Source organism: Apostichopus japonicus, chromosome 9 (assembly GCF_037975245.1).
Source record: "Apostichopus japonicus isolate 1M-3 chromosome 9, ASM3797524v1, whole genome shotgun sequence".
NCBI lineage: Eukaryota > Metazoa > Echinodermata > Holothuroidea > Aspidochirotida > Stichopodidae > Apostichopus > Apostichopus japonicus.
The window spans coordinates 22,222,479-22,250,255 of NC_092569.1; the positions used below are offsets into that span (position 1 = coordinate 22,222,479).

A 27,777-nucleotide genomic window follows, 5' to 3' on the forward strand; every position below is an offset into this window, starting at 1 on the left:
ATTTTACAACTACTGATAGAGTTCGTAACAACACATGCAGTTTTCAAGCTGGCATTTTCATACAATATTTTGAAAACTTGTGCTAGGTACGACCGTAGGTGTTTCTAAACTCCTCTCAATAAATAACACTGACAAGATATGGAATACAAATCTACATATAGGTTATTTGATCCAGCTGTAGTACTTATGATAAACGCAGAAAAAATTGACATCAACTGAGGGACTGTAGAGATTATTCCAACACTGTGAATTTCACATTTCTAAAAGCACATTACATTCATATATGTTGGAAGGCAATACAACAGTAATATACAGCAACTACTGTATACTAATCTACTGTACATACAACATAGTAAACCTCGTTCTTCAGAGTATTTCTGTATCTCGTCCATGCGTTGGTCACGACAGATCTGGTCAATTCAGGTACATGTCATTACCTTATCATTACCAACTTAACATAGCACTGAAGCTACTGTACTTTTCAAAACCAAATTTGGTCAGACAGTGTAAGAAATGTCTGGTTTCCCATTAATGAGCAGAAATTATAGAAAATCACCAAAGTTCAGAATGTTACTGGATATTAACTGATAGAGATACAATTTAAGAAACAGGAAGATCTCGGGTGAGCAAAGATGAAATGGAGCATGACGAAGATGAAGAAGAAGCAGCATAAACCAAAACAGAGAGATGAGAAAATAAAAATAATCATGTGATCATCAATCATGAATATGCATGAATATGCAAATAAGTTCCATCTGCCTTCCCGTTCTTGTTTCAATACACACTATAATAGGAATGCAGCAGGTGCTTGGAGATAAAGGACATTATGGATATATACTACAGCACATATCATTTTTAAACACATTTATCTTCACTCGGCGGACAAGATCCTTGGGACAGTAGTGTTACAGTAAATAGCATGTGCATCACTTCATTGTCTCTTCTCAACTGCAAACATATCAGCGAGAATATGTCGTAACTATAGCATTAGAGAATGGAATGTTTGAACAGAATGGAGTGTTTCAATCTAGTTATTCCTCTTTTCCAAATATCCGCCCTTAAAATTATGCTAAAATGTCTGCCATGCTCCTTTATTGCCAAAGTGATGTTGATTTGTGTCCAGGTCTAAAATTTCACATAAAAATTCAAATTATAACCCATCTTTTGCTTTCAAACAAACAACTGGGTACTCATGGGTGACATCCAATACCCATTGTACTGGACATATTTGCAAGGCCATATTAATATTTTAGTGATTTTCTACTGATGTTTGCGTTGTTTCTGAGGTGTATCAACCCATGGTTCATTATCTACAGTATGTTAAGCATTCCAAACACTATGCTTGCCAAGCCTCTGCTGTATAAAAAAAAAAAATTTTTGTTTTTCAAAAATAAAAGCACAGGGTAAAGCAATACAACATAGACTGCTAGGCTAGAGAGAGGTTACAAGAAACTACAACCTTCAATGTGCAGTGGTGCTGACACTAACGGGAGGTTCCCCATACAAAAGCACATGAAAACCTTATTCCTCAGTAAATACTCAGTTTATAGGAGGGGTGACTTCAATCTCAACTCCTTAAGACAACACTGTCTGGAAAAGAAACTTCATAACAATACTTGTAAATGAGACCTCAATTCTTATCTATAGCAAAACTGAAGTGTTGAGCAATAACATTTACAGTTCGTATACTGTACTTATGTTGAATACTGTTTATGTAACTATGTACTTTCTTAATATTGGTGACCTCCAGGTATATTAATCCTGTGACGGTAGCAACCTCTTTAAATTAAAAGATAAGTAGTTTTATAAAGAAAATCATAATTTGTTAGTTTTTCACTGACTATGCAAACTGAAAATGTTCTACATATATAATGAAGTGTTAAAGCGCACAAACTACTAAAACTAGATATAAAAGCAATCTCTGCTTTTTCAATTGCTGAACAGAACCACACAACTTCTTTCCCCTTAAGTGTCTGTGTACTTCAGGGCATCAGGCAGCGGATTCCCTGTGTTTTCCCCACCCTCATCAAGATGCTGTCCATATAATATATATATATATATTAAATAAAACACTGATATTCTAAAGACTAAATTACAATCTGCATCCATCCAATACAACTTGAAAGTAAGGAACAAGACTATTTAATCATAGCGAGCGTGGTGGACGATTGACTAAGGCGTCGGACTCGTGATCCAAGGATTGCTGGTTCGATTCCTGCCTAGTTCACTACGTTGTTTCCTTGGGCAAGATGCTTTATCTCAATTGCCTCTCTCAACCCAGGGGTTAAATGGGTACCTGTGAGGTAACTTGTCATTGGGCGCAGTATGTAACTGCAGCCGCTTGGAGGGATTGTCTCTGGGACAGGTTATCACTGACCAGGGGTACAGTAACATATCGTCTGTAAAGCGCTTTGAGACCTATTGCTGGCATAAAGCGCTACATAAAAGTGGAATATTATTATTATTAAGCTGATCAAATATCACCAAAGGATGAAAATGTCAGTTCGAAAACAAAGGTTTTAAATGAAAAACCAATTTTCATCAGTATAACTGAATTGACAGGTTTACTGTATGTGATACTGAAGTGGGTTATTTCGTACCGTGTCATATTTCCATTAATATGGTATGCCTGATGCTGGGGCATTGCAAGACACACACACACACACAGTTTTTACTTGGAGCTGTCAATAATATAGCAAAGGATACTTGAGGTTGGAAACAGATGATCAAAGCTTGGGTGTGGGGTATATACAGTAGGCAAGAGATTGTAATAGTGATTTAATGATAGGAATAAACCTGCTCGCCAATTTATGATTTACAACAATGGAGCCTTTATGATTCATTAGTATGCGAGTTTCAATAGTTCATGACAAAATTCTAACCAATTACAGTTAAGATGAAAAGGAGTGGAGGGTGGGAGGGAGGGAGGTGGAGGGAGAGGGGGAAGAAATGTAGGTCATGTTGAAGATAGGTGATGTAATCAAGTTTGTTACATTTATACCCCAATCAAGATACATTTCAGCCAAATATGTAGTATAGTAAAAAGTATGTTACAAACATACAGTAGCCTATTGTGAAGCAAACCATACAGTATTACAAACTTTTCCCATTCAATTGTTACTGTGTGTAAACCTTGTTATGTCCCTGGCAACAGGCACTGTTCAGACCATATAAAGTACAGTACAGTAGTTACCTGGGTCAGCTTCACAAATTTAAAGGGTGTGAAGACTCGAACACAAAGAAATGTCTCATGCTGGTAATCTGACCTAGTTTCGAATGAGGTGTAACAGAAGTGTTAGACACCATCATCGATCCCAGAAAATACACACAGAGCTTGTTACCATCAGTAATTATACACTAGTGTACAGTCAATACATACAGCTACGGTCAATACCTACAAAACAGACATACATAGCAGCGATGGACATCTCAGGTCTAGATAAAAGAAAACAAGGTATCACGTTTAATTTACTGTCTGCATTTTGTAGCGAAAAGAAGAAGATTTCACTTGCAAGCAAAGGAAAGTTAACTTTTTTCAGAGCGCAGCACGTGGTTTGGGGCGAGTCTTCAATGCCTTTAAAGAGAAACAAATACTTCATAATCTTAAGTATTTGTTTTTTTCTTGCTTACAACTGTCGACTGCAAAACCCTTGAGCTGAGAACATAAAATGCAAAGAAAAGCATTCCCATGCTTACTTGATTAATTTAGTTCATGCAATTTAAATCTTTGAAAGGAAAGTGTCTGAGGTACATATAGCAGTAGAGAAGTTATACACTGTAACAAGGCCTCTACAGTGGAGCTTAAGTGTCTACATAGTAAATGTATGTTGACGAACAAAAATAAAATTCTGCATTCCTCAATCAAAATCCTTTTTTTATTTACATTTCATGTTAACAGATACTCCCATGGCTTGACACCCTTCCATTTATTTGTTTGTTCTTCCTGGTATTGTCCAACAAACAATGGTTAAACAATTGTTTTTCTGCTTTTTTTTCCATTCTTAACAAGTTATGCACAGTCAATGTGCTGGAGTGTATATTTCATTCGACAATTGTTGTTTTTTTGTGTTGTTTTTTTTTTTATTTGCCAGAAGTACTGTAAACTTTTCCTTGAAATAATTTACATTTCGTGTAATAAAGGTATACAAACATAAAACATTTCAGAAGGAAAAAAAAAAAAACAAAAAAAAACAATCGACATAATAAGCAAATGACATTACAAACCCTTCACTAAGATTATTCTTTGCAAGGTATAATACAAAAAGCTTCAATGTTAGACAGTATTATGGTTAATATATATCTTCAAAATACCATATCAAAACACGTTTGATGTCTTGGTTGTTGTTGGTGAGGCCATCTTGGATTATATTTCATGTTAAACCCAAAAGCATAGAGCCCAAAAGAATAAAACAAAGATCAGAAAGCTAAGCAAAGTTTCTATTTTGTTTTTAAATTGTTTGTTGAAAATAAATTACCAAAAATCCGGGCTACATGTTGCATTTGTGTTAATCAGGTATGTGTGTAAATGTAAATGTCAAACATTATTATGGTTAATATATCTTCAAAATACCATATCAAAACACGTTTGATGTCTTGGTTGTTGTAAGTGAGGCCATCTTGGATTATATAACATGTTAAACCCAAACACCAATTGCATAGAGCCCCAAAAGATTACAACAAAATTAAAAAAGCTAGATACAAAAAGTAAATAGGTCGATTAAAAATAGTTTCACAAAATTCAACAAGTTTATTTTTTGTTGTAAAATTGTTTTTTAAAAATTGATTTCAAAATATCCCGGCCACATATTGCTAATTTGTGTTAATCAGGTATGTGTTTAAATGTACAACTACATAGTTCTTTAACTACAGCATTGATACAAAGCATTGCAAACACAAAGTTAAAACACTGCGATGGTTGTTTTCTTTGTACTTTGGTCAATCAATCCGGTTTGCAGATATTAGACCAAAAATAAAATTCTGCATTCCTCAATCTAAATCCATGTTTTATTTACATTTCATGTTTACAGATACTCCATTGCATTACACCCTTCCATTTGTTTGTTTGTTCTTCCTGGTATTGTCCAACAAACAATGGTTACCCTATTGTTTTTCTCTTTTGTTTTCATTCTTTACAAGTTATGCCTAGTCAATTAGCTGGAGAGTATATTTATATTAGCATTATGTTACATGTTAATCCCAAACACCAAATGCATAGAGCCCCAAAAAAAAGAAAAAGAAAGAAGCTTAACAAAAAAGTAAATAGGTGGATTCAAAATAGTTTCACGAAATTCAACAAGTTTATTTTTTGTTTTAAAATTGTCTTTTAAAAATTGATTTCACAATATCTGGGATACATGTTGCATTTGCTAATATCATGGCAACACATGAACGGTTCTTTTCACATGCATGCTTTTATAAGTCCCCCTACATTGCATATCTAGTGACCATAAAAATTGCTAAAGAGGATCAAAATTGCCACAAAAACTTAAAACAGACGTATATGTTTGACAGAAAATATCTATTTGCATGCTGTAAGTAACTGATGATGTTTATGACAAGTTTTGTGTTTATACTGTGACTATCCTTGGTGTCTTCAAATTTTGCTAAAAGAGTCATTTAATCAAACTGCAGTATCATGAATTAAGTGATGCATGTAGTTCTCCTTCAAATTTTATAGTTCCTTCATGCTAACAGCACAAATAACAAATTACATTTTTTTGTATTCTCAAATATATATATCGCAACACACAGAGAGAAGGGAGCAGAGGGGAACACCAATTTCATTTTCATATACTACACATGTACAATATGCAAACAAAATCGATCAAGTAGAAGATTAATTTTAGTTTTATGATTTAACAATTTTAAAGTGTAACATGGATAATTTTATTCAAAGATTTCTAATTGATTTTGAAATGATATCACTAGTAGCTGAAGTTTATTACACATTTGTCAAGTAAACATAACCTTGCAATTTTTTTTTTTTTTTTTATCATATCGTTACCAATATGATATTAATTTCACAACAGGTTCAATATTCATTAATATTGTCTCTTTATACATTATTTACTTTTAACCAAGTTGGAATATGCTACTTCAGCATTTACAAACAATGAGATAAAAACCTAATTCAAAGGATTTAGGGAGGGGAAAAAGGGGGTTGTTTTGTATACAAGGTATTTTAAAAAAAAAAGCAGGGCAAAAAGCAGAACAGGTATTATTTTTAGAAACAAGAAGGATTAAATTGACATGCACTGTAGAAACATAGAATAAAAAAAAAGTTTAAAAAATAAAATACTTAACAGTTTGGTACCAGCTCAATGGATGAGATTCTTCCAAAGAGCTATACATGACTCCTGAAAGATAATTATTCCAACTGGCCTAAAATAGGGATGAGAATAATAACAAGAATTGTTACCATGGTTACTGGGAAAAGACAGACAAAAGCACAGTAAAATAACACAGAGGGAATATGTTATTCCTTTGAAGCTCCAACCTGTATCATTTTAATTGCTTGTATTACAGTACATCAGGTACAGTATGTCATTTCAACACAAGATCCCTGTGTATACTGGAGGTTATATTTAGTAACAGAGGTACCAGTACTTGGATGTTGCTAGCCGAGCCGTACTCCACAGTTCAAAGAGATTCACTGAAAGGAAGATGGGTATCACATCAAAATGCTCTCTCTTCTCTTCGAAAAAAAGATTGGTTTTGTAAGAAAGGCATAAAATATATCTCTACCAGCCGACTGGCAGAGCATCTGAAGTCTACAGTGTTAGAACATGTGCAGGCCATAGTCATTACAACCTTAACATTCTGCTGAAAAGGAGAACTTTGTGTGGAAGTTGCTATACTCCTGAAACCATATAAAAATACACTATGACTGATAAATAAAATTAAATAAGTAAACAACAAACTCTATACTTTTAAATAGTTTTCTGGAATTGCTCCAGGAATTAAGAAACTTGACTTTTTATATACTTTTAGGTCTGCAAATGAATTGAATTATCTGTATATCATCCAGTAGTTGTTGTTAAATTATAAACTTCATGAATAGCACTTAAATAGGATATATGTCAGATTGCCAGCAAATGGGACAAATATAGCCAGATGCTATTATAACAACTGACATGTCTCCCTTGGTGAGTAATTGCAGGGGAGTAGGAAATATGGGGAGGATGGAGGGAGCACTTATGTGCTACTGAGATGCACAACACCACAACATGTAACGTCAAACACACAGAAATTTAGTAACTATAACTTCACTTAAGATTGACTGTTAAATAGAAAGTCAGCTTTATTTGCACCCGAAGTTTCCTTCGAAAAGTGATATTTGTTTATAACTCAATGGATGACATTGTCTTCTTCAGATAACACAAGCAATGCTTTGCAATCTAAAGCTGTAAAACAATACTGTAGTTTTGTAACTCTCAACGTGCTCCAAGGACGTCATTTGCTTACAAGAGTATGTTACCAACCTGTAAATGACACGAGAGGCGACTATATTTTGCTTTTCTTTTGCCTTCATGATTTTGGTTCAGTGCCGTTACTAGTTACGGCAGCAGCATCTGATCTGGTGACAATGGCGGTGGTCAAAGTGTCATCAGTAATATGATCATCAAAATTAAATATTAATATGCACTCTCAGTACATTAGTATAGACGAGAGAAAGATATACACTACTTCAAATCCATCCAAAATGGTAGTACAGAATATTCCAGGAGATGTTGGGGTTAGTGTGTCATTTCATTTATTGCATTGCTAGTATCCAAATTCATACTGTACTGTATCTATCGCAATTATAGGAAAGTCCTTCTACTATGAAAGCTACGGATAAAGACACAATCACTCAGACAATTATTTTCTTCTTTTTTCATATTTTAATATTTTTTATTATCGTTTGCTATGAATGTTTTTTTTAAATTGTTGCTTTAGGCTTTTACATTTTATGCCTTATTGGTTCTATTTATTTAATATTTAGGTTTTTGTTACTAATTTTTTTTTTTAGGTTTTACATTTGTAAAGCGCTTTGAGCGGCTTTGCTGATTATGAGCTATATAAATATTACTTATTATTAATATTATCTTCTTCTCTAGGAGTTCCTAACATTTCAAAGGAGTTTTAGTTGCATGAAAATAAATTTAGCCTACTGTAGATACTGTTGTATAAAAATCACAGCTAAGTTGTTGGGATGATTTCTACAAAAGCCCACAGTGAGCATAATTGAGAGCTGAATTGAACCATCCCTGTGACTAAAAGCCACCAGCTGTGATGAATTTTTATGTAATTTTCTAATATTGCAAGCATGAAATGATTACTCTACAATGCACACAGATAAATCAACACCTTCGCTCACAAATATACATAACAAATGTCCTTGTTTGTGAAGGGCGTGACAAAATATGAACGTTCTCTTCAATAACTGCTTTAAGAGATAAACAAGTTTGAAAGCAAACAAGGAAAATAGAGTTTCAGATTCTGCAAACAGTAGATAATTTGCTATACATGTCTGTTTCCTAACTATAAGCCTGTATGGGAATACAATTGGTAATCAAGGGTCTAATCTGTGTGAGGTACAGAGATAATTTTCCTGCTCGTTTCAACTTTTAATTACTCTGTTGCATGTCTTGCGGTATTCACACCTCATCAGGTTCAGGTTGTCTAATGGCTTAATGCCAATACAATGGTTTGCCAGTAGGCATAAAAAAAGGGCACTTGCATTCTCCTGCCAGTAGTTATATGTCATACATAAACAAATGATTTTTAAGTAACATTCACTTGCACAACGTAAATGGATGTATACTGTGCCTACTGTACTGTAGCATAAGCCCTGGTTTGATACTTAGTATTAGACAATAACATTGAGTTTCTCCAATAGGCATAGTTGCCTGATATATGTGTGATGTACAGTAAATTCGGGAAAATGCCAGTAGGACATATTTGTTAGCCAGTAGAGCCTTCAGGCACTGACATCTTCTAGCAAATGGCTAGAATTGTGACATTCTAAGCCTGGGTATTGTATGATACTGTTCTTCATGTATGTGAGAAGACCCGCTAGATAATATATATAATCATGTCTCTATGTCACCTTCAATCTGTCTTATATGTAATCGATGCGCCAATGGTATGTATGCTACAGGTAATGGATACTAAGGTCCTAACCTTTAGCCATGTATGTGAGAAGACCCGCTAGATAATATATATAATCATGTCTCGAAGTCACCTTCAATCTGTCTTATATGTAATCGATGCGCCAATGGTATGTATGCTACAGGTAATGGATACTAAGGTCCTAACCTTTAGCCATGTATGTGAGAAGACCCGCTAGATAATATATATATAATCATGTCTCGAAGTCACCTTCAATCTGTCTTATATGTAATCGATGCGCCAATGGTATGTTGTATGCTACAGGTAATGGATACTAAGGTCCTAACCTTTAGCCATGTATGTGAGAAGACCCGCTAGATAATATATATAATCATGTCTCGAAGTCACCTTCAATCTGTCTTATATGTAATCGATGCGCCAATGGTATGTATGCTACAGGTAATGGATACTAAGGTCCTAACCTTTAGCAATTGCTAGCAAGCTGAATGATGGGTTCCAATTTGTGAATTAACAAGACCAATAAAGGTAGCGCATATCTTACCAGATTCACATCAAAGCTCAAAAGTTGACATATTTTGAAATGAGAATGACAGAGTTTGGAAAGACACTGCCAGAGTCTCACCAGGCAGGCTTGTGTAAGTGTTATGTCTGTGAGATGAACTAAACAACTATTTGATCGTAACTGAGATAGATGAAAATCGTGTTTTCTTTTTCAATTTTGACTTTGAGAATGGAAAAGAAGATGAATGAACTGCAAAAGTTGTGTTCGTCACAGAGAGGATCCCAGTTGGAATGAAAACGTTGTTTGCATACAGTACAGAGAAAATGATTAAAGAAACAATCATAATCATCATCATCATCTCTCAGGTCTCTTGAACAGTTATTCTCATTCAAAACGGTGATTTCGTTCATTTTAGACTAATCAATTATTACCTCAAGATGAATTTCCGAAGTCATTGCTGTTACAAGTTCAATGTCTCAACTAAGCAAAGCGCACAAATTTTAATACCTGAATTGAATGTCAATTGGATATTACGTTAAGACTTTTTGCTTGGCAGAATTTTCAACAAGCCATTTAAACATAAACAGTGTTATTTACTAACTGTACTACTGGTTACAATCTTAAACATGATTTTCAGTGATTTTTCACTCGATATTAACAAAGGCAAAACTGACTGATCCAAATATATAGGGAGGGATTAACAAGCCAATTCTCAACTTGATATCATGGACAATGACCTCATTTTGATCTACAAGTTCTCCTGTCTCTGTGCTGATTTGTACTGTATGCAAACAACATATATCGGAATCTTCCTTGCTTGTATTACTCACCACTGTCTTTGAAACGACTGAATTTGAACATCGACCACTTAAAGAGCTGAACAATGTTTGGAGGAAAATATGTCAGTCAACATTTCAATAAGCAAAAATAAATCAATTTTGAAATGTAATGTGTTAAGGCACACTGTACAGTATGTCATATTAAGTGGATGAAAGTTTCATTCTTTTACAGCAAGACTGATAGCAAATGCAAAATATGTCTCTCTCCACAAGTATCCATCCCATAATAACTCAAGTGGGTTTCATCTATCTTGTCTTTATTTGAGGGGAAAAGGGCATCCTCTGAGCTTAAATAACAATGACATGTTTGTTTCTAAACTTGTATTAATATCTCAGACATTAATTGGTTCATTATGATATCCTTTGCAATTAACTCATTAGATCTCAACCTATTGGAGTCAGTTGTCTCTTCATTTTAGGGATAATATATGTAGGGACCATGTGACCACAACTTGTATATCTCTTCTGCTGTAATGTACAATTCTTCCCACTGAATTTAAACCCTTGATGAGACAGGTCACTACATAAACCCACAAACACCAAAACATGTACACCGCCACAATTAAAATTCCAGATTTTCAGAATTTCAAAGAAGGCAAACTTTGGGTATTAAGTGGATGAAAGTTACATTCTTTTCAGAGCAAGACTGATAGCACTGCAAATGATGTCTCTCTCCACAAGTATCCATCCAAAAATTCCTCCAGTGGGTTTCATCTATCCTGCCTTTATTTTACTACCAGCATTTACTCCCAGTCTTTACTACAAGTATTTGCAGGAAAGTGACGACTAAAATATAAATTTCAAACCAGTTGATTCTTTCTTTAACGAGCCACCAACAACTATCTATATTATACTCTCTCACAAGACAAACAGATTCCCTATAATTTGATGAGGACACGTGGTGAGGACATTTTTGTGACAACGACGGATAGAAATTGGTGTGAAATGATCTTCTAAAAAAAACATTTCACTCACTGTCAGACTGGCTTGTAGATCATGGCTTTTCTCAGTTTATCTGATATGAAACTTCTTAAAAACTGGAAAAGAGAGCACATGCAGAAATAAAGGGCTGACATCGATCTCAACTAAGTATATTCAGGCTATCAATGGTGGCTGTGGAGCCATGATTACTTTGGGAAAGCTTTCCCAAAAAGTTAACAAACGGTACACCGGAAAGAATTATCATACATTATTCTCTTAGTTTAATTTCCCATTTTCCTTTTTTTTTTCTTCTCATTTTTGTTTTTGTTTTCTCTTGATTCTTTTCTTTTTGTTCTTTTCTTATTGTTTTCTCTTTTGTTCTTTTATTTTTGTTTCGCTTTCCTTTGTCTTTTTTCCTTTCTTTGGAGATTGACAGGGGGTATAAGATTAATGGAAGGAGACCTTTTCTTGGAAAAGCATCAACTCTTGTTTTTACTACTTCCTCAAGTTATTTAATACCACAATCCAGAGTTCACACGTGTCATATACATACAACCTACTTGTCCTGTAGCCAAGTTTTTATCTCATAAGGTTACCTTGATGTGCAGAAAAAGCATCACATGAACTTAACTCCACAATTCCCAGCACACTTCCAACCAATAGTCAATTCATTCTCACATGCAGCCGTTTTCACTGATTCTTAATTAACCCAGGCTTCCCTTGCAAGCAGCTACTTCTAAAATTAAGAAAACAATGGAATTAAGTCTTGCATATCAGCATGTTACAGTGAAGCTAAGAGCACCTAAACAATAAGCCAATTATCTGTTAACAAACTTTGAAATTACAGGTTCCAGAGAGCAGGTCCCTACAATAAGACAAGTCTGAGTAACAATGGACTTTTCCTAAAATCAATTTTTACAATGGAGTGCCTGACTTATTCCATATATGTAGCTTCACTGACTCAGTGTAATTTTGCACATTATAGAATACCAACAAGATTGCCCTATTCCATGTGCAAGGCCTATGTACGGTTGGAATTCATGCATTCTAAGATCAACATTTGAGTAATAGCCCCATGGGTCATGTAAGGGACGATTCTTACACATTCCTTTGTTACGATAGAATGGACCGATGTTTGTCACACTTCCTGGAACAACACTAGAACCCAGTTACAGGTATTGTGGTTCAGTCTGAGGTCTTGTTCAGGTGAAATTATCATCGTACAATCCAAACCATGATTGCCACCTCTTATTGTATTGGATAGAATGGATTTCTACACTTGATCACACTTCTCCTGAGAAGTGTTCTAGAAACCATGCGACAATCTGTCACATCGATTTTGGATCAATTTTACCTGAAATTCAAATTGGTGCATCCATTTTGATGATCCTTATCTATAATTAAATGAAGGGAGATGAGTCACTCTTGATCACACATCTCAAGTCAGCATTTTAGAAACTCTGTGACAACCTTTCGGACCTGCGAGAGATCATCGTAATGTGACCAACTCACTGGAAAATACAGCCTTAGAATCATCCCCCAGTTTCTTAAAATATGATAGAGAATTAATCCTATGGATCATACTTTCCCTCTGGGAGGGGGAAAGGGGAGGGGTGGGATGTTCTACAAACCGCTGGCACAAGCTTTCGACTACTTGGAGAGCATGAATGAAAAATATAAACTATGTTCGTACCCCATGACTCCTCGTTGGGGAGTCCTCTTCAGGTGGCGATGGAGGTAGTTGTTTTATGGACGGCTTACGACTGGCGCAACAGGTTTGGGCTTCACACTTTTGAGAATTACACATAAGGAGGCAGCTCTCTTCATCCATTGAGCCTACACTGGAATGCCTCTCAGACTGTACAATAAGGCAGACAGAATACAAATGTAAGAATGTTAAAGAAAAAGTAATATACCAACCAACTCTTTCCCCCAGGGATGAGCCTGGGGTAAAAAAATATAATCACGGAACTTTGCAAAAATTGCGGTATAGGCTCCAGTTTGTGTATGCTACAGTGTTTTAGGATAATAGTTTTTGTCCCCAAGCTTGAAAAGAAATCACAGATATTCCGCAAATTCAAGGTAAAAGCTCATTCGCCTATTCCCCTCACTTTCTCCCTGACCCAGTTTTGTGACAGGATACAGTTAACTTCAAAGAATTTGTCAAGCACTCTTTAAGTGTGAATTGAAACAATCGGCCATAATATTCAGCAAAAAAAAGTCTCAAATAGGTTATTTTAATGTTCCCTTGATACTAAACAATTGGAAATACTGCTACAACAAATTTAAATTACCTATAGAAAGGAGGACAAAACTGCTCATTCAAATAACTTGAATTTAAACTTGTCTTGCTTCGTTATTTCATTATCTCCTCCCCCTCCCCCTCCCCTTGTGCATGAAACATTTCTTTCTTGAAACAAGTATTTTTGAAGGATTAGGTGTTATCCTCATTGGGCTACATGTTTAACTGCATATCACTTGTTGCTATCACTCAATGAGGAGCTAACATTCACACCGGTTACCCACTCCCTCTCTCTCCTCCCCACTCCCCCACCCCAATATATTTCAAAATGTCTTTTACATAGAACTCTGCAAAAAGAAGGCCATCAAGTCAAAGATTGAGCTGTCTTCGTGTCTGTATTATCACAGTTCCATAACAAGCAGATATTACTCACAGTTTCAAATTCCGGCTGGATCGTTGAGGAGTGTATTCCTTGCTTGTGAAGGATGTCCTTGATGCTCCTCTCCCCTTGCGTATAGTCATCTTGAGAGTTGAAACACACATGGGCCGTAAAAATATTCTTGTCCCCTGATAATTGCCACAGGTGGAGATCGTGGATTGTTTTGACATATGGAAGCTGTAAATCAATTCAATGTCAAATATTTGTAAAAAGAAATTAAAAACCTGAAGAGCGTCAGCGATCGATTACCTTGACAGCCGTTAATGATAAAAGTAAAATGCACTTCCATGTATACACATATACATTAAAATCTTTGTACACATATACATAAAATTCTTTATAAAAATCTTATACATCTTTATACACATATACATAATAAGTCACCATTATATCAAATTTCTGTAGGGTCGTTATCAAACAGCCCGATCTGGAAATCTGTCACTACCAAGTACTTATTTTATGGTCTTGTGAAGAAATCCGAAGGGAGCACAATTATAAATCATCTCACAAGGATATATGTGTAATAAATATTCTTAAATGTTTTTGCTCGTGTACTTTCTTTCTCTTATGGTAAGGCCTAATGCAATGAATGGTATAAAGATGTTAAATGTCATAGAAACCAAACCATAGGTGTTAAGATTTATACATCTGGTATCACTGAGGGAAAAAATTGTAGCAATGAACTATTAGTAATGACCAAAATGAAGAGAAAGATTGGTGGGTGTACTCACTGCCAAAATCTCTACCCTTATTTGGTTCATATTTAAATCTTGAGGAATGGATAATAATAAGATTTGACTGGACTGCCACACTGTTCATGAGAGAGAAGAGCAAGAAGAACAAAGGTGTGAGAAAGAATGCATGAAATGGTCATAAAGGACTATTCAAAAACTTTCCGGTTTGGACATTTGCAAGTGACGAGCTTACCTGTCTCCCCAAAACCTTAGCACTCGCTTTCAACCGTGTCTAGAATGAACTGACTACCTTTTAATACTGTGCGCCCTCTCAGGCCAGACCCCACCGGTCAAATGCCCTTCTCATTCTACATGGAATTACCGAAACATCACTTTCAATCTCTGGCATTTGAAAATGTGAATGATATAAAAATTGTTTATTCTGTAGGAAATAGGAGATCTATAAGTCACCCTTAGTAAATTCATTATCTAGGCTTCTTTAACCTCCAACGATTGATAGTCTTTGCAAATTGTCGGTATAACTCCGCCATTCTAGCAGTGATGTGAAAGGAGATCTTAACAGTGGCCGAGGGATATATGTAAGTGTACTGCAGCTACTAGATACATCAGCCTAAAACTGGCTCACCACAAACCAGAGAAATTCTGGTTGATCCACACATAAATGAATCTAACTTCTATAACCGTACAGAGTCTAACCAGCGGTAGACAAATAATTCTGCATTATTCTGCAACTGACCGATCAAATTTGTTAAGAACACTCTTGGTGTACACTCAGTATTACAAACTGTACTACTTGGACATAAATTTTCAGAAGTCAAGATAAGATTGATTTGAATGTAAGCCATTTTGACTGGTTGGATACATCTTATATAACAGTAAGTGGATCATCACATTTCTTAGGTGCTCTATGATGTCATAATGGTACATGTTTTTGCAAGCTTCACTTTCCTAATAAAGCCTTCCTGTCCATTTCTTCCTCAAACCTGATAGATTGGAATGTTTCCTAACCGGACAACTTTTCTCTGTATTTAGAATTACATCAATATTACTGCAATATTTTCTGTAGAAAATATTATTTTCCTCTGTGAATAATAATCCAGTTAAATATTACATAGAAAAAACAAAACAATGTTCAGCTTAATTGCCATGATGACATCAATTCCTTATCTTTAGCTGTGTCTCAAAAACCGATACTGTAGCATATGGTTTTGACCTTTACAGATGTAGAAATTCACCAGCTTTTTTTTCCCCCTAAAACATATCAAACCTTGGGGCACCGGAATTTCGCATAAAATATTTTTCTACTTACATAAAGGAATTGTTGAACTGCTGATGATAATGACTATGAACAAACTGAGGGCGGGGTCTACGTAGATCGTCCAATTTGCATCGACCTTCCAGATGATGGTGGCGCTTATCATCACAACGACTGAACCAAGCGCATCTCCAAGAACATGAAGAAATACGCCTCGCATGTTCAGATGAGCACTTCCTGCAAGACAATTACAACATAGATATGAAAACAGAATGCCCTTAGCGTGTGACATTTAACTGTTAATTATGAGGTACGATTACTTCATATATACAGTAGTACACAACAGACATAAAAAATCCTGGGATAAACATTTCCCCCAAGGACAGTTTAACAATTTCCATTTGTATTTTTTTTAGTCTATCTGTTAATAAAAAAACAATGGATATGCTTTGTTATTTTGCCCACTGTTGATTGTTTCAACTGCCAAAATAAAACTCATCTATATATCACGTACTTCGTCATTTTGCCCACTGTTGATTGTTTCAAGTGCCAACATCAAACTCATCTATATATCATGTACTTTGTCATTTTGCCCACTGTTGATTGTTTCAAGTGCCAACATCCAACTTATCTTAAATCAGGTACTTTAATGACTCATCTTGTTTTCATTTGCCTTAACCTTGTTTACATAAGTGTCATTAATTTTCTTGATTGATTTAATTGTCTAACCATTCATCCATTTATTTACTTATTTGCTGATTTAGCTTGACTATTCTCTTCCATTTATTTCTCTGTATGTATCTTATATTTGTATTTCTTAAGATTTTACTATATAATATAGTCCAATGTAAAAGTGCTTTGAGATATTCTTTTATGTAAAGTGCCATATAAATATATATAATTATGCTTACCCCTTGCAATAAAAAACGATAAAACTCTTGGAATTTTAGAGTTAGGTGATTGTGAGGTTCATACCAAGGTACACTATTGACACTATAGTAAGTATATAGAGTACTTATCTACAGTACTATGTACAAACAGCACTTGAACACTACGCTTGTAGGCAAAGGCCCACAGCTAAATACTTGATTCATATTCCCTGATGTTTGTAGTGAACTGACATTTGATTACAATCAGGATGCATGTTTTGTTGCATTTCCATAGTTCCACAGTTTTATGGTATGATATTACTAATAAATGCACACATGTGTACAGTATCTGTTTAAGACTGTGGTCCTACAGACTCCGATCAGGAATGATGAAATGTTTCAGACAAGGTTTTTTTTTAATGGAACAACACCTGTACAGTTTATCTGTGTGATGTAAAATGTTTCACATTGGCTTAGATATGGCTTGATAACTAGGAGTATCGAAATAAGCCAGATGAATCCTGGCAAACAATTGTGGTTTAGTGTTACCCAACATGGCAAGGTGAATTGACACAAAGTTAAGACCTACACAGAGTGCAGCTGTCAATGCAATGAGTAAGGAGTAGTACAATGCTTGCTCGTGTATTTTTGTGGCTAGAGAAACCATTTGTACAAACACACAGAGCTTCACAATGGCTTAACTCATCAAAGTAGTTTTAATCTCTACCAGGGTAGAATATCTTCTTTCCTTCAGATTCTTAAACTAAAGTCATGGCTCAGTTGGCTGCAAACTGTTGCACATGATCAATACACACAGTTATCTGTCTAGACATGGAACTATTTAGAAGTGACAAGGGTCAGTAAAGAGGAGAAGAAAACAAGATAGAATCATTGAATGTGAATGAAATTCAGTTCAAGATTGACATCTCTTACCTGTACCATATTGAGGGAAACAAAGGTGCCCCCATAAAGATTTAAACATAGAGCCATTAACTGTGCATTTGTGTAAAATTTCCCCGAACTATCCACAATAAATATGTCAGTATATAACCCAAATAGTAAACAACGCTGCTTAATATCACTCTTGACTTGCATTGTGTCAACAAACTTGACGCACTCAAGATTTTGTTTTTTTTATGTTTTGCTGTTCATGCAAAGAAAGTTGAAATACTAATTATGGAAACATAACAGTCAAGAAACCCTAACAGGTTCTCCCTATATGCAGTGCACCACGGATGGGCAAATTGTCTGTTTTTAGCGAGAAGTTTTTGCAAAAGTGTTTTCATGAAGCCTGCAGAAAATGTTGACAAAGAAAGTAATTTAAAGATTGTATACTCCTGAGGACTTCAAGATAAAAGCCTAGGACCTACTTGTGATAGTAGGTTGTTTCAACATCACAGAGGTACAGTTCTGAGGATTGTGGCCCATAAATATTCACTGTGGTCCTGCAGGATCCATTTAGTGCCCACAAATCCCTGCACTGTACATAGTAAACCCACACACACCACACCACCTGCCCAGTTATCAATGCCCTCTCCTGCAGGATAAATTTAGTGCCCACTATCCCTACACTGTACATGGTAAAACAACACACACCACACCACCATCCCTACACTGTACATGGTAAACCCACACACACCACACCACCATCCCTACACTGTACATAGTAAACCCACACACACCACCATCCCTACACTGTACATAGTAAACCAACATACACCACACCACCATCCCTACACTGTACATAGTAAACCCACACACCACACCACCTGCCCAGTTATCACTGCCCACCCTCCTGCAGAATCCATTTAGTGCCCACGATCCCTACACTGGACATGGTAAACCAACACACACCACACCACCATCCCTACACTGTACATAGTAAACCCACACACACCACACCACCTGCCCAGTTATCACTGCCCTCTCTCCTGCAGGATCCATTTAGTGCCCACGATCCCTACACTGTACATGGTAAACCAACACACACCACACCACCATCCCTACACTGTACATAGTAAACCCACACACACCACACCACCTGCCCAGTTATCACTGCCCTCTCTCCTGCAGGATCCATTTAGTGCCCACAATCCCTACACTGTACATGGTAAACCAACACACACCACACCACCATCCCTACACTGTACATAGTAAACCCACACACACCACACCACCTGCCCAGTTATCAATGCCCTCTCTCCTGCAGGATCCATTTAGTGCCCACAATCCCTACACTGTACATGGTAAACCAACACACACCACACCACCATCCCTACACTGTACATAGTAAACCCACACACACCACACCACCTGCCCAGTTATCACTGCCCTCTCTCCTGCAGGATCCATTTAGTGCCCACAATAACTACACTGTACATGGTAAACCAACACACACCACACCACCATCCCTACACTGTACCAACACACACCACACCACCATCCCTACACTGTACATAGTAAACCCACACACACCACACCAACTGCCCAGTTATCAATGCCCTCTCTCTGGTGAGTGTGAAAAGGTTCTTTACCATTAGCAACAAACACATCCTCCTCATCCACACCCTCTGTGATCATACTGACACCAACATCTTCCGGTGAAGTTGCAGCTGCAGTTCCATTGGCAGTTACAGGTGGTGGAATGCTGCTGTCAGATGGAGTGTTATCTTCACTGGAAGAATTTATAATTGGAGACCTGGAGACACTCCTTGTCTTTGGTTTATGGCCGTGGCCCCCGTGACTGTGACCATGTCCCACTCCTGAAGGAGGAAGTAAACAGTTTTAGGGTAATATTACTTGAACTGAACAATCAGCACAACATTTAGACTGCTTCGACAGACAAATACATCTATCTCTTAAGATGTACAGGTCAGAAAAGAACCATTGGTAGCATTGACTTTCATGATACAAAATTTGCTATTCTAAGGAAGTTTAACTATCAAATTTGCTATTCTAGGGAGATTAACTATCATACAGTAGTTGCTTTTCTAGGGAGATTAACTATTGATCATATTGCTATTCTAGAGAGATTAAGACCTTTCAAAGCCTCCTTTGACACCCAGGTTATCTTCTAATCATTGAAAGAAACATCTGTGTGGGTGATAAAAAGACTCCTAGAGACCTTTGCTGAGAGATTGTAATATATCGAATCAATCAATTTGACAATCAGCCCACAGTCAGTAATAAAATATTGTTTGTGCATAGAGCACAGGATTTAACTACTTAAAACATATATGGTTTTATCAGAGAATTGATTACTGCAGCCACGCAAGTTTGGAGAACTACTGTCAGCCGCATGTACAGGATGGTTCTTATCCCTTGAAACTGCTTTTGATTGTTTAGGTCTAACTTCATCCCCCATCCCAGGCATCTGTACTGTAGCTCAAAGTAAGTCAACTCAGAGACCTCAATTATGGAATGTCTGTCTAATTTGTTGTCAGTCATTTGTTGTCATCTGTCTTTTCACAGACTGAAAGATTCTCTAAAAACTTACGTGAGTGCAAACTGGAATTTCCAACCAGCTAAAAATCATGAAGCAATGCAACATCATACATTCCAATTAATATTCCATTTTTCCACCTTAACAGTGAAGTCACCGAACTGTAGATATGAATTCTGAAAAACATATCGTGTCTCCAACAAAATGCAGTAGTTCTGTCTCGACATAAAAGGGGAAGGTGAAAAGCTTACCATGAGTACTTAGTAAACCCAAACCGACGACATTTATTAGAAATCCTATACTTCCAACAATGAGGACTATAGATGGATTTGAGACTGGTTCTGTCTGCAGGAATCTCTTCAATGAATCTACTACAATGGTGAAGCAAAGAGAAATCAAGAATACAGAATTCACCAGAGCCCCCAAGACTTCTGCTCTCTGCCATCCAAATGTGTTCTTTGGAGTATTCTTTTCCGCAATCTGTACAGATAAAAATTAATATTTAATAAAATTAAATTATAGAGAATGCAACTTGGAGAAATGCAAAATGCAATTCATTTCATAGGCTACCACATTTAAATATTTTGTGTGAGAACATTATTTTTTAGACATAAATTCATAAAGCATGAATTATATTGAGGTGTGCAGGTCACCTTCAGTATTAAGCAATTTAACGAATGGGCCATTCTCTGGAAAATGAAACTGGCATGAAAAAATTAAAGTGTTCAGCAGGACCAAATGCTATACTTTTTGTTTTAGAGGGATTCCTCAAGTTTTCTGTTTCATATTTTTTTCATTAAAATTACAACCATAACATACTAATTTGCATAAATTTGCATTATTGTAAGTTTTAGCCAAAATTTGTAGTTTATAACTGTATATTTGCTTTTTCTACATGAGTATCTAGAAATAATATTTCAGTTATCAACTATCACATGGAGGCAGTTATACATGGGTTCATTTATTTCATTCCTAAAGCAGAGGTTCCTGATCTTAAATTCTTCGTTAATAATGGGTGCTAATTAGCATAATTTTGATGTCACACACGTGACCAAAATAACAAAAAAGTTTTCGTAAAAAGTAACTGACGTGCCTTATGATGTCCACACTTGATATGCAACCGTTCTTGGTACAGACTGTTAGTTCTGCAAAATATCCAGTCAAATAATTATTCCTACGATTAATTAATAGCCTCTTATTAGTCGTCACACACGTGACTGATGGTCACGTGTGTGACATTTATCCACTGAAATGCAGAATGTCACACACGTGACCAAAAAATGTCACACACGTGACCCTCTAAATAATGGCAGTAAAACTGTTTTAAAGTAATTCCTATGGAATATCAACATCAGTGCTGTTCTTTGGTCATTAGAGTCACATTGGCACTGCAAAAATTGCATAGTATGGACTGAAAATTCAGAATGTCACACACGTGACCCAACAATGTCACACACGTGACCGGATTTTTTTAGCTTATGTAGTATTATGCTAATTTTAAGAAGTGAAATATTTAGGTGAAATGTCTTGTAAGAATGGAAACACATTAAGGTAGAAACATGAGAAATTAGGGTTATCCAGCCCTGTTAGAAACTGAGGAATTTGCCAATGTTTTTTTGTGCAAAAAAGCCAGTTTCATTTCACGTCACACCCGTGACCGACCTTTATATGACCTCTGCCAGCACATGAATGTTCTGAATTTGGCTAAGCTATATGGTTTTGTGAAAGAGTCCCCTAGTGCATACTTAAGTACTACAATCAACCTAACTTTCTTTACCTAAAAGTAGTTACTTACTGGTAAAGTGCAAATCTCCCCATTTTTCCGTCACACACGTGACCGAGAATGGCCCAAATGTCTTTTTGAAGGTGAAGAGTTAGAATTATAGAACAGTTCTTTATCAAGCATGAATAACAGTTTGAGCAAAACTTTATGCAAGGCAAACAGTTCAGCTTTAACATACTACCTACAGTACAACCTACAGTAGAGTACAACAAACTGTACTACCCACAGTACAACCCACTGCAACCCACTGTACAACCCATTGTACAACCCACAGTATTTGATTTGATTTGATTTTATTCGGCAAGATATCATTCTTCATCTACATACAAACAAAAATTGCACATAAAGATAAACATTTAAAATATATACAAGATGGGAATATACTTAAATGCATCAAAAAGAAAATAACATGCCAAGGATAACCCTTTAAGCTAAAAGCTTATTTCCAAAGGGGTCCTTATAACCATAAAAATACAAAAGATAAGAAATAAACTATTAAAACATCTAAAACATGCATACAAACACTGTAAGAAAGAAAGATATTTACAAGCTAGACATTCATATGATTTAAAAGGTAGGCTTTGGCATCTTTTTTAAAATTGTATTTCAGCAAGATGGATTTTATGTTTTCAGGTAGCCTGTTCCAGTTTTTAATTGCATTGTAATAAAAAGACCCAGCACTGTGCGTTTTAATTTTGGGAAGTTGAAAATTAAAACTACTACCTCTTATGTTATGGCTATGAACACTATTTACTCTAATAAAACTCTCCCTCATATAAACTGAAGAGGTACCATGGAAAACATTAAAAACATGATTAAGACGAAGCTGTTCAGCCCTTGTGTTGATGTTCAAAATACCAAGAGTTTTAAAGTCAGCATGGTTAATGTGATAATAAAAATCTTTACCCAGAATGAATCTGATAACTTTGTTCTGGGCGAATTGTAATCTAAGAGCGTGGTTCTTAGATATACCTCCATACCAAGATGAGATGGAATAATCGAACAGACAAAGAACAAGGGCTGTACAGATGGTCTTTTTCACATTTTGATTAAAATAATTAGCTTGCCTGTAGAGGAATTTGAGTCGAGAATTTGTTTTACTAATAATGCCAAGAACAATTTGTTCGCCATCAAGGTATTGGTTTAACTCCAGACCGAGGTAAACAACAGAATGTTTGGCCTTAATCAGTTGACCATCACAAACAATTGAGAAGTCAGTATACTGACCAAGTTTTCATTTCGTCCCAAACAAAATCAACTCGGTCTTACCCATGTGTAACGACAGTTCGTTTTCAATGAGCCATTTATTGCCACTCTCCAGGTCAGATGAAAGATTTTTGCCAATATTGTTAGGATCTTTGTCAGAGTAAATTAAAGCACTGTCATCGGCATATTGTAAAAGCAAGCAATTGATGGAGTTTGGCATATCATTTACATAGCAAAGAAATAAAATGGGGCCCAATATACTGCCTTGAGGCACCCCGCAAGTGATGGTCAGAGGATCAGATTCAACTCTATTTATGCTAACAACTTGCCGTCTACCAGAAAGATAAGATTGGAACCAGTCAGTTGATGTACTGTGGACACCCATTGCGGACAGCTTATTACACAAAATTTGATGGTCTACACTGTCGAACGCCTTCTGGATATCCAATTAGATCATGCCGGTATAATTACCAGTGGCAGTTTGTTTCCTGATATGATCTTGCAGATGAATAAGGCAAGTGTCGGTTGAATATGATCCTCTAAAACCAGATTGGAATTGGTAAGTGAGATTATTGTTAACCAGATAATCGTTCAGTTGATGGAAAACAGCTTTCTCTAAGAATTTTGACACAACAGAGAGGATGCTCACTGGTATATGTAGTTTCCAGCTTCAAGCTTACTCTTCTTTTTATGAAGAGGAATGACTTTTGCGATTTCCATGTCATTAGGAACAACACCACATCTTAAAGAAGCATTAATAATATGTGTGATGGGGCCTGTAATAACCTCAGCAGCATCTTTAATAAAACGCCCTGGGATACCATCGAGACCAGTACTTTTACTTATGTCAAGACTATGGATCTCGACATAAGTAAAAGTACTGGTAATGTAACCCATTACACTCTACACTCAATACAACCTATGGTACAACCCATTACAATCTACAGTATATACAATATATTTGTCCCTTCTGTTAATTTACTGTAACTTGTCATTCAGCCTCTGAGGAAGATCCTGCAAGGATCGAAACATCAGGCCCTCTTACTTTAACGCACTGTACAATTTCTGGGCACAATGTAACTGTAACTTCCCAATATCTTGTCAGACTTCACAGCTGATATACAGAGCCTGACACATCTCTGTCGATGTTATAAAATTTACTTGAACACTAAACACCAGAACAATACCAAAAGATACAGAATTTATACTAAATAATAAATTTACAACAGCTGTGAAATAACTAAATCACATACTGTACACAGACAGATCTTTACATATATAACTAAAAGATCAGTATTACTGTATATAACTTATTCTACATGTGGGAGACCTTTGAACAGTGTGATATCGTCCTGTTGACTTTTACAAATGAACCTATGCTGGACTGTACCTTTGATTGTGTAACTAAATACTGGGCCTGCTTTGTGTACACAGACAACAACTGACAATTTGACCCCAACTTAATGTAGGTTAATTTGGTAGCAACACAATTCATAACCCATATTATAAAAGTTCAAATTGAACAGTGCTCTTCATACTGTACCTTTGACAAATGATATGTTATTATAGTGCTATATTATAGTGTTATTAACTCTCTGTACAGTATACCTGTAGTGCATAATGTGCACAGTATACATATATATAGTTTTGAGTCTTACAGTATATATGCTATCTTTATGCATGCATCCTAAGCACCATTCTATTACAAGTCAATGCTATGGAAAGTTGAGCTAGCCCATGGGATTCAATATTGAGGTCATGACAATCTTTTAAGTTTGCCCAAAAAAAGTATTGAAGGGGTCACCCATAAAACTTTTCAGGGTCGCTACAAACTACAGTAATCCAAAGACAAGAAGTTGCCAATATTTGTTGAGCAAAATGGGGAAATTATTTAAAAAATAAGTGTACAACAATTGTTGCAAATAAATTAATTGCAAAAGAGCACCGGCAATCTTACAAAATGTTGTCAAAGGGGAGGGGCATCAGGTCTCCTACAGTGGCGGAGCATCCATACAGTCAGGGGGGGCGAATGCCCCCCCTGACGGACTCAAATGGACTGCTGGCGCCCTCTTCAGCTCTTTACCACTTTTTACTTATTCGCGATTATTGACTTTTTTATTGCGCTCTCATCTACTGTACATATTGACATTTGTCACATTTTGTTGGTGTAATTTGGCGATGACACCTATTTATTCTTCGTTTATCTGCAAATTAGCCTGGCCCGGAAAGGGTCATTTCCGGCGATCTAGGGAGTATCTTTACTCAAACAAATTTCTGTCCGCTACGCACCAACCTGTGGTGGCACTCCACTTAGATAGTGTTGAAAGCGTCCCTACAGACCATTCTCGCCCCGCCTGACCAATACCCCTAGCTCCGCCACTGGTCTCCTACCTGTATACCCCTTCCTCAGGCTACAACATTGGCAACTGTAGGGTCTTAAAGGTGATGACCTTTGGAAGGTGAACACTGGGGTCACCAAGCAAACAAATTTGAATACCAGGGTTGTAAAGTAAACCATAGTGCATAACTACACACAGTCTGGCTACTGGATATGACTCAATATGTATATTTAGTCAAAAAAAAGGCTGAGGTACAGAATGGCAAATACAGTAAAAAGGGTGCACAAATATACCCTACTTGACAGTACCAGGGTAGTAAAGGCTTGGAATGAGTAGTGAGTTTTGGGGTACCCCCCACCACCCCAGGGTTCCCGGGAACCCATTCCCATCACTATTGTACAGTATGTACAGAAGGTGTATTGCAGTCGTACAGAATCTTGATATATCTGTTATCATCCTAGGGTAGTCTATTTTTACAACAAACCATGGGAAATAAATTAAACTTTGGGTCATTCTATACAAAATCACTTATATCTTGGCTGGTTACCTCATAAACAGTAAGTAAAGTTCTTCAGCTTAAGTGCATCTACTGACCTGTTAAACCATAAATTTACCTTTAAACAGTATCATATGATGCTCATTCCATACAAACCACATTTTCACAAGTAATTCTTCAATGGGAATTGTACTGTTAGGCTTGAAAGGCTGTAAGGTCAAACACTTACAAGTTACAGAACTTTTTTAGAGATCACTAAAAACATAATTGAAGCAAAACATAATGTTGAGTACAAAAATTAATTTAAGTATATACTGTATGGTAAATTTTAGTGTTCAACCGATTATGCATAACAGAAAATACCGATTACCGATTATTTTTTTCATAATCGTACCGATTCCGATTCCGACTATTTGAAAATGAGAAAATATCCCGTCTATACGAAATCAGCAATAAAGTTTGACAGAAACAATTATTGTTTTGATTTTCCCCTGTTTCCTTTTGCTTCGTTGTTATACAATGCTCTAAGGTATCATTTTGTATGAACCAAATTACCTCTGGAGTTTCTCAGAAAGAAAAAAAAAAGTTTATTTATTTTTTAAATTTCCAAAATACGGAAATATGACATCCTACCTAGTCAGCACTGTGCTAAGGGAATGGCCTAACTACCTCGACGGGAATGTCACCTGTTAATGGCTTCAAATGGGTTAAGAATAGTTACTCAAAATATCCATCTCAAAAAGTATCTCAGACAAACCATCCATCTTCAATCTTTACCAAAGTGTAAATTTTAATGACATATTGCCTTCATTCCGACATTATTTTGTACTTATTTTCAGTATTATACCGTTGTATAGAAATTTTACGAATTTGAAGTTAAACAAACCTATTCGTTACCTATTTAACTCCATTCAGGTTCAATTAGAAAATGTAAGCTTAGGCCAATCAAACTGAGAAGCAAATTTTATCATCGTATCTTGTTTAAAATTACTCTAAAATGTAATACCAGATTGATGTAAAGAAATAATAACAACTAGAAACTACTCCAATATAAAATATAACATTCCCTCTTTAAGACATATAACTTACAGTAGGGCCAAAGCCATTAATGGTCATCACTTTACCTGGAATTTGAACATTGCCACTTAGGCTCATTTCACCAATGGTTATGAGAACAACTAACCAAAGTTCTGTAATCGTAAAAAAAAATTACGATAACTCGCATAACAATGGAATGCGGTCATTCCAAAATGCAGGTAGCACACTCCTGATGTGGTGGGACGGAATTTCAGAAAAATGAGGTAATTACATATGGGAACAAAGTTGAATTTTTCCGTTTTTGGCAGTATAAATGGCCTTTAATGAGGATACTTTATGCACTATAAAATGTATCAATAGTAGTTCTTGAATGAAGAAAAAAATAAAACGAAAGTGTTCAATTCCGTCCCACCACATTTTTGAACATATTTTTTTAATTTCCAAGGGGGAAAAAAATGATAATTTTTTTTAAACTCTCCAAACTATCAACTATGTATGTAACTGACACCTCTGAGTGGAGAAATAATAAATATTTTATCCTGGATAGACAGGGGGATAGTCCAACATTTTCGTGGTGGGACGGAAACAAGGTGTGGT

General features: G+C 36.1%; 1 protein-coding gene across 5 annotated transcripts in view; it reads right to left on the reverse strand.

The window, feature by feature from the left end:
- Positions 1-27,777, reverse strand: part of LOC139974333 (proton-coupled zinc antiporter SLC30A1-like) — a 36,964-nt gene that overhangs the window by 3,508 nt on the left and 5,679 nt on the right. For 2 of the 5 annotated variants that reach the window (XM_071981379.1, XM_071981380.1), the window contains exons 3-9: positions 20,570-20,798; positions 19,411-19,638; positions 16,062-16,244; positions 14,789-14,868; positions 14,052-14,234; positions 13,070-13,234; positions 6,304-6,381 (exon numbers count right to left, since the gene is read on the reverse strand). In XM_071981379.1, coding sequence (XP_071837480.1) covers positions 6,304-6,381; positions 13,070-13,234; positions 14,052-14,234; positions 14,789-14,868; positions 16,062-16,244; positions 19,411-19,638; positions 20,570-20,798 — 1,146 coding nt within the window. Of the gene's footprint in view, positions 1-6,303; positions 6,382-10,446; positions 10,493-11,430; positions 11,493-13,069; positions 13,235-14,051; positions 14,235-14,788; positions 14,869-16,061; positions 16,245-19,410; positions 19,639-20,569; positions 20,799-27,777 lie in introns of all 5 variants that reach the window. The other 3 variants (XM_071981381.1, XM_071981382.1, XM_071981383.1) reach the window with 3 other exon arrangements.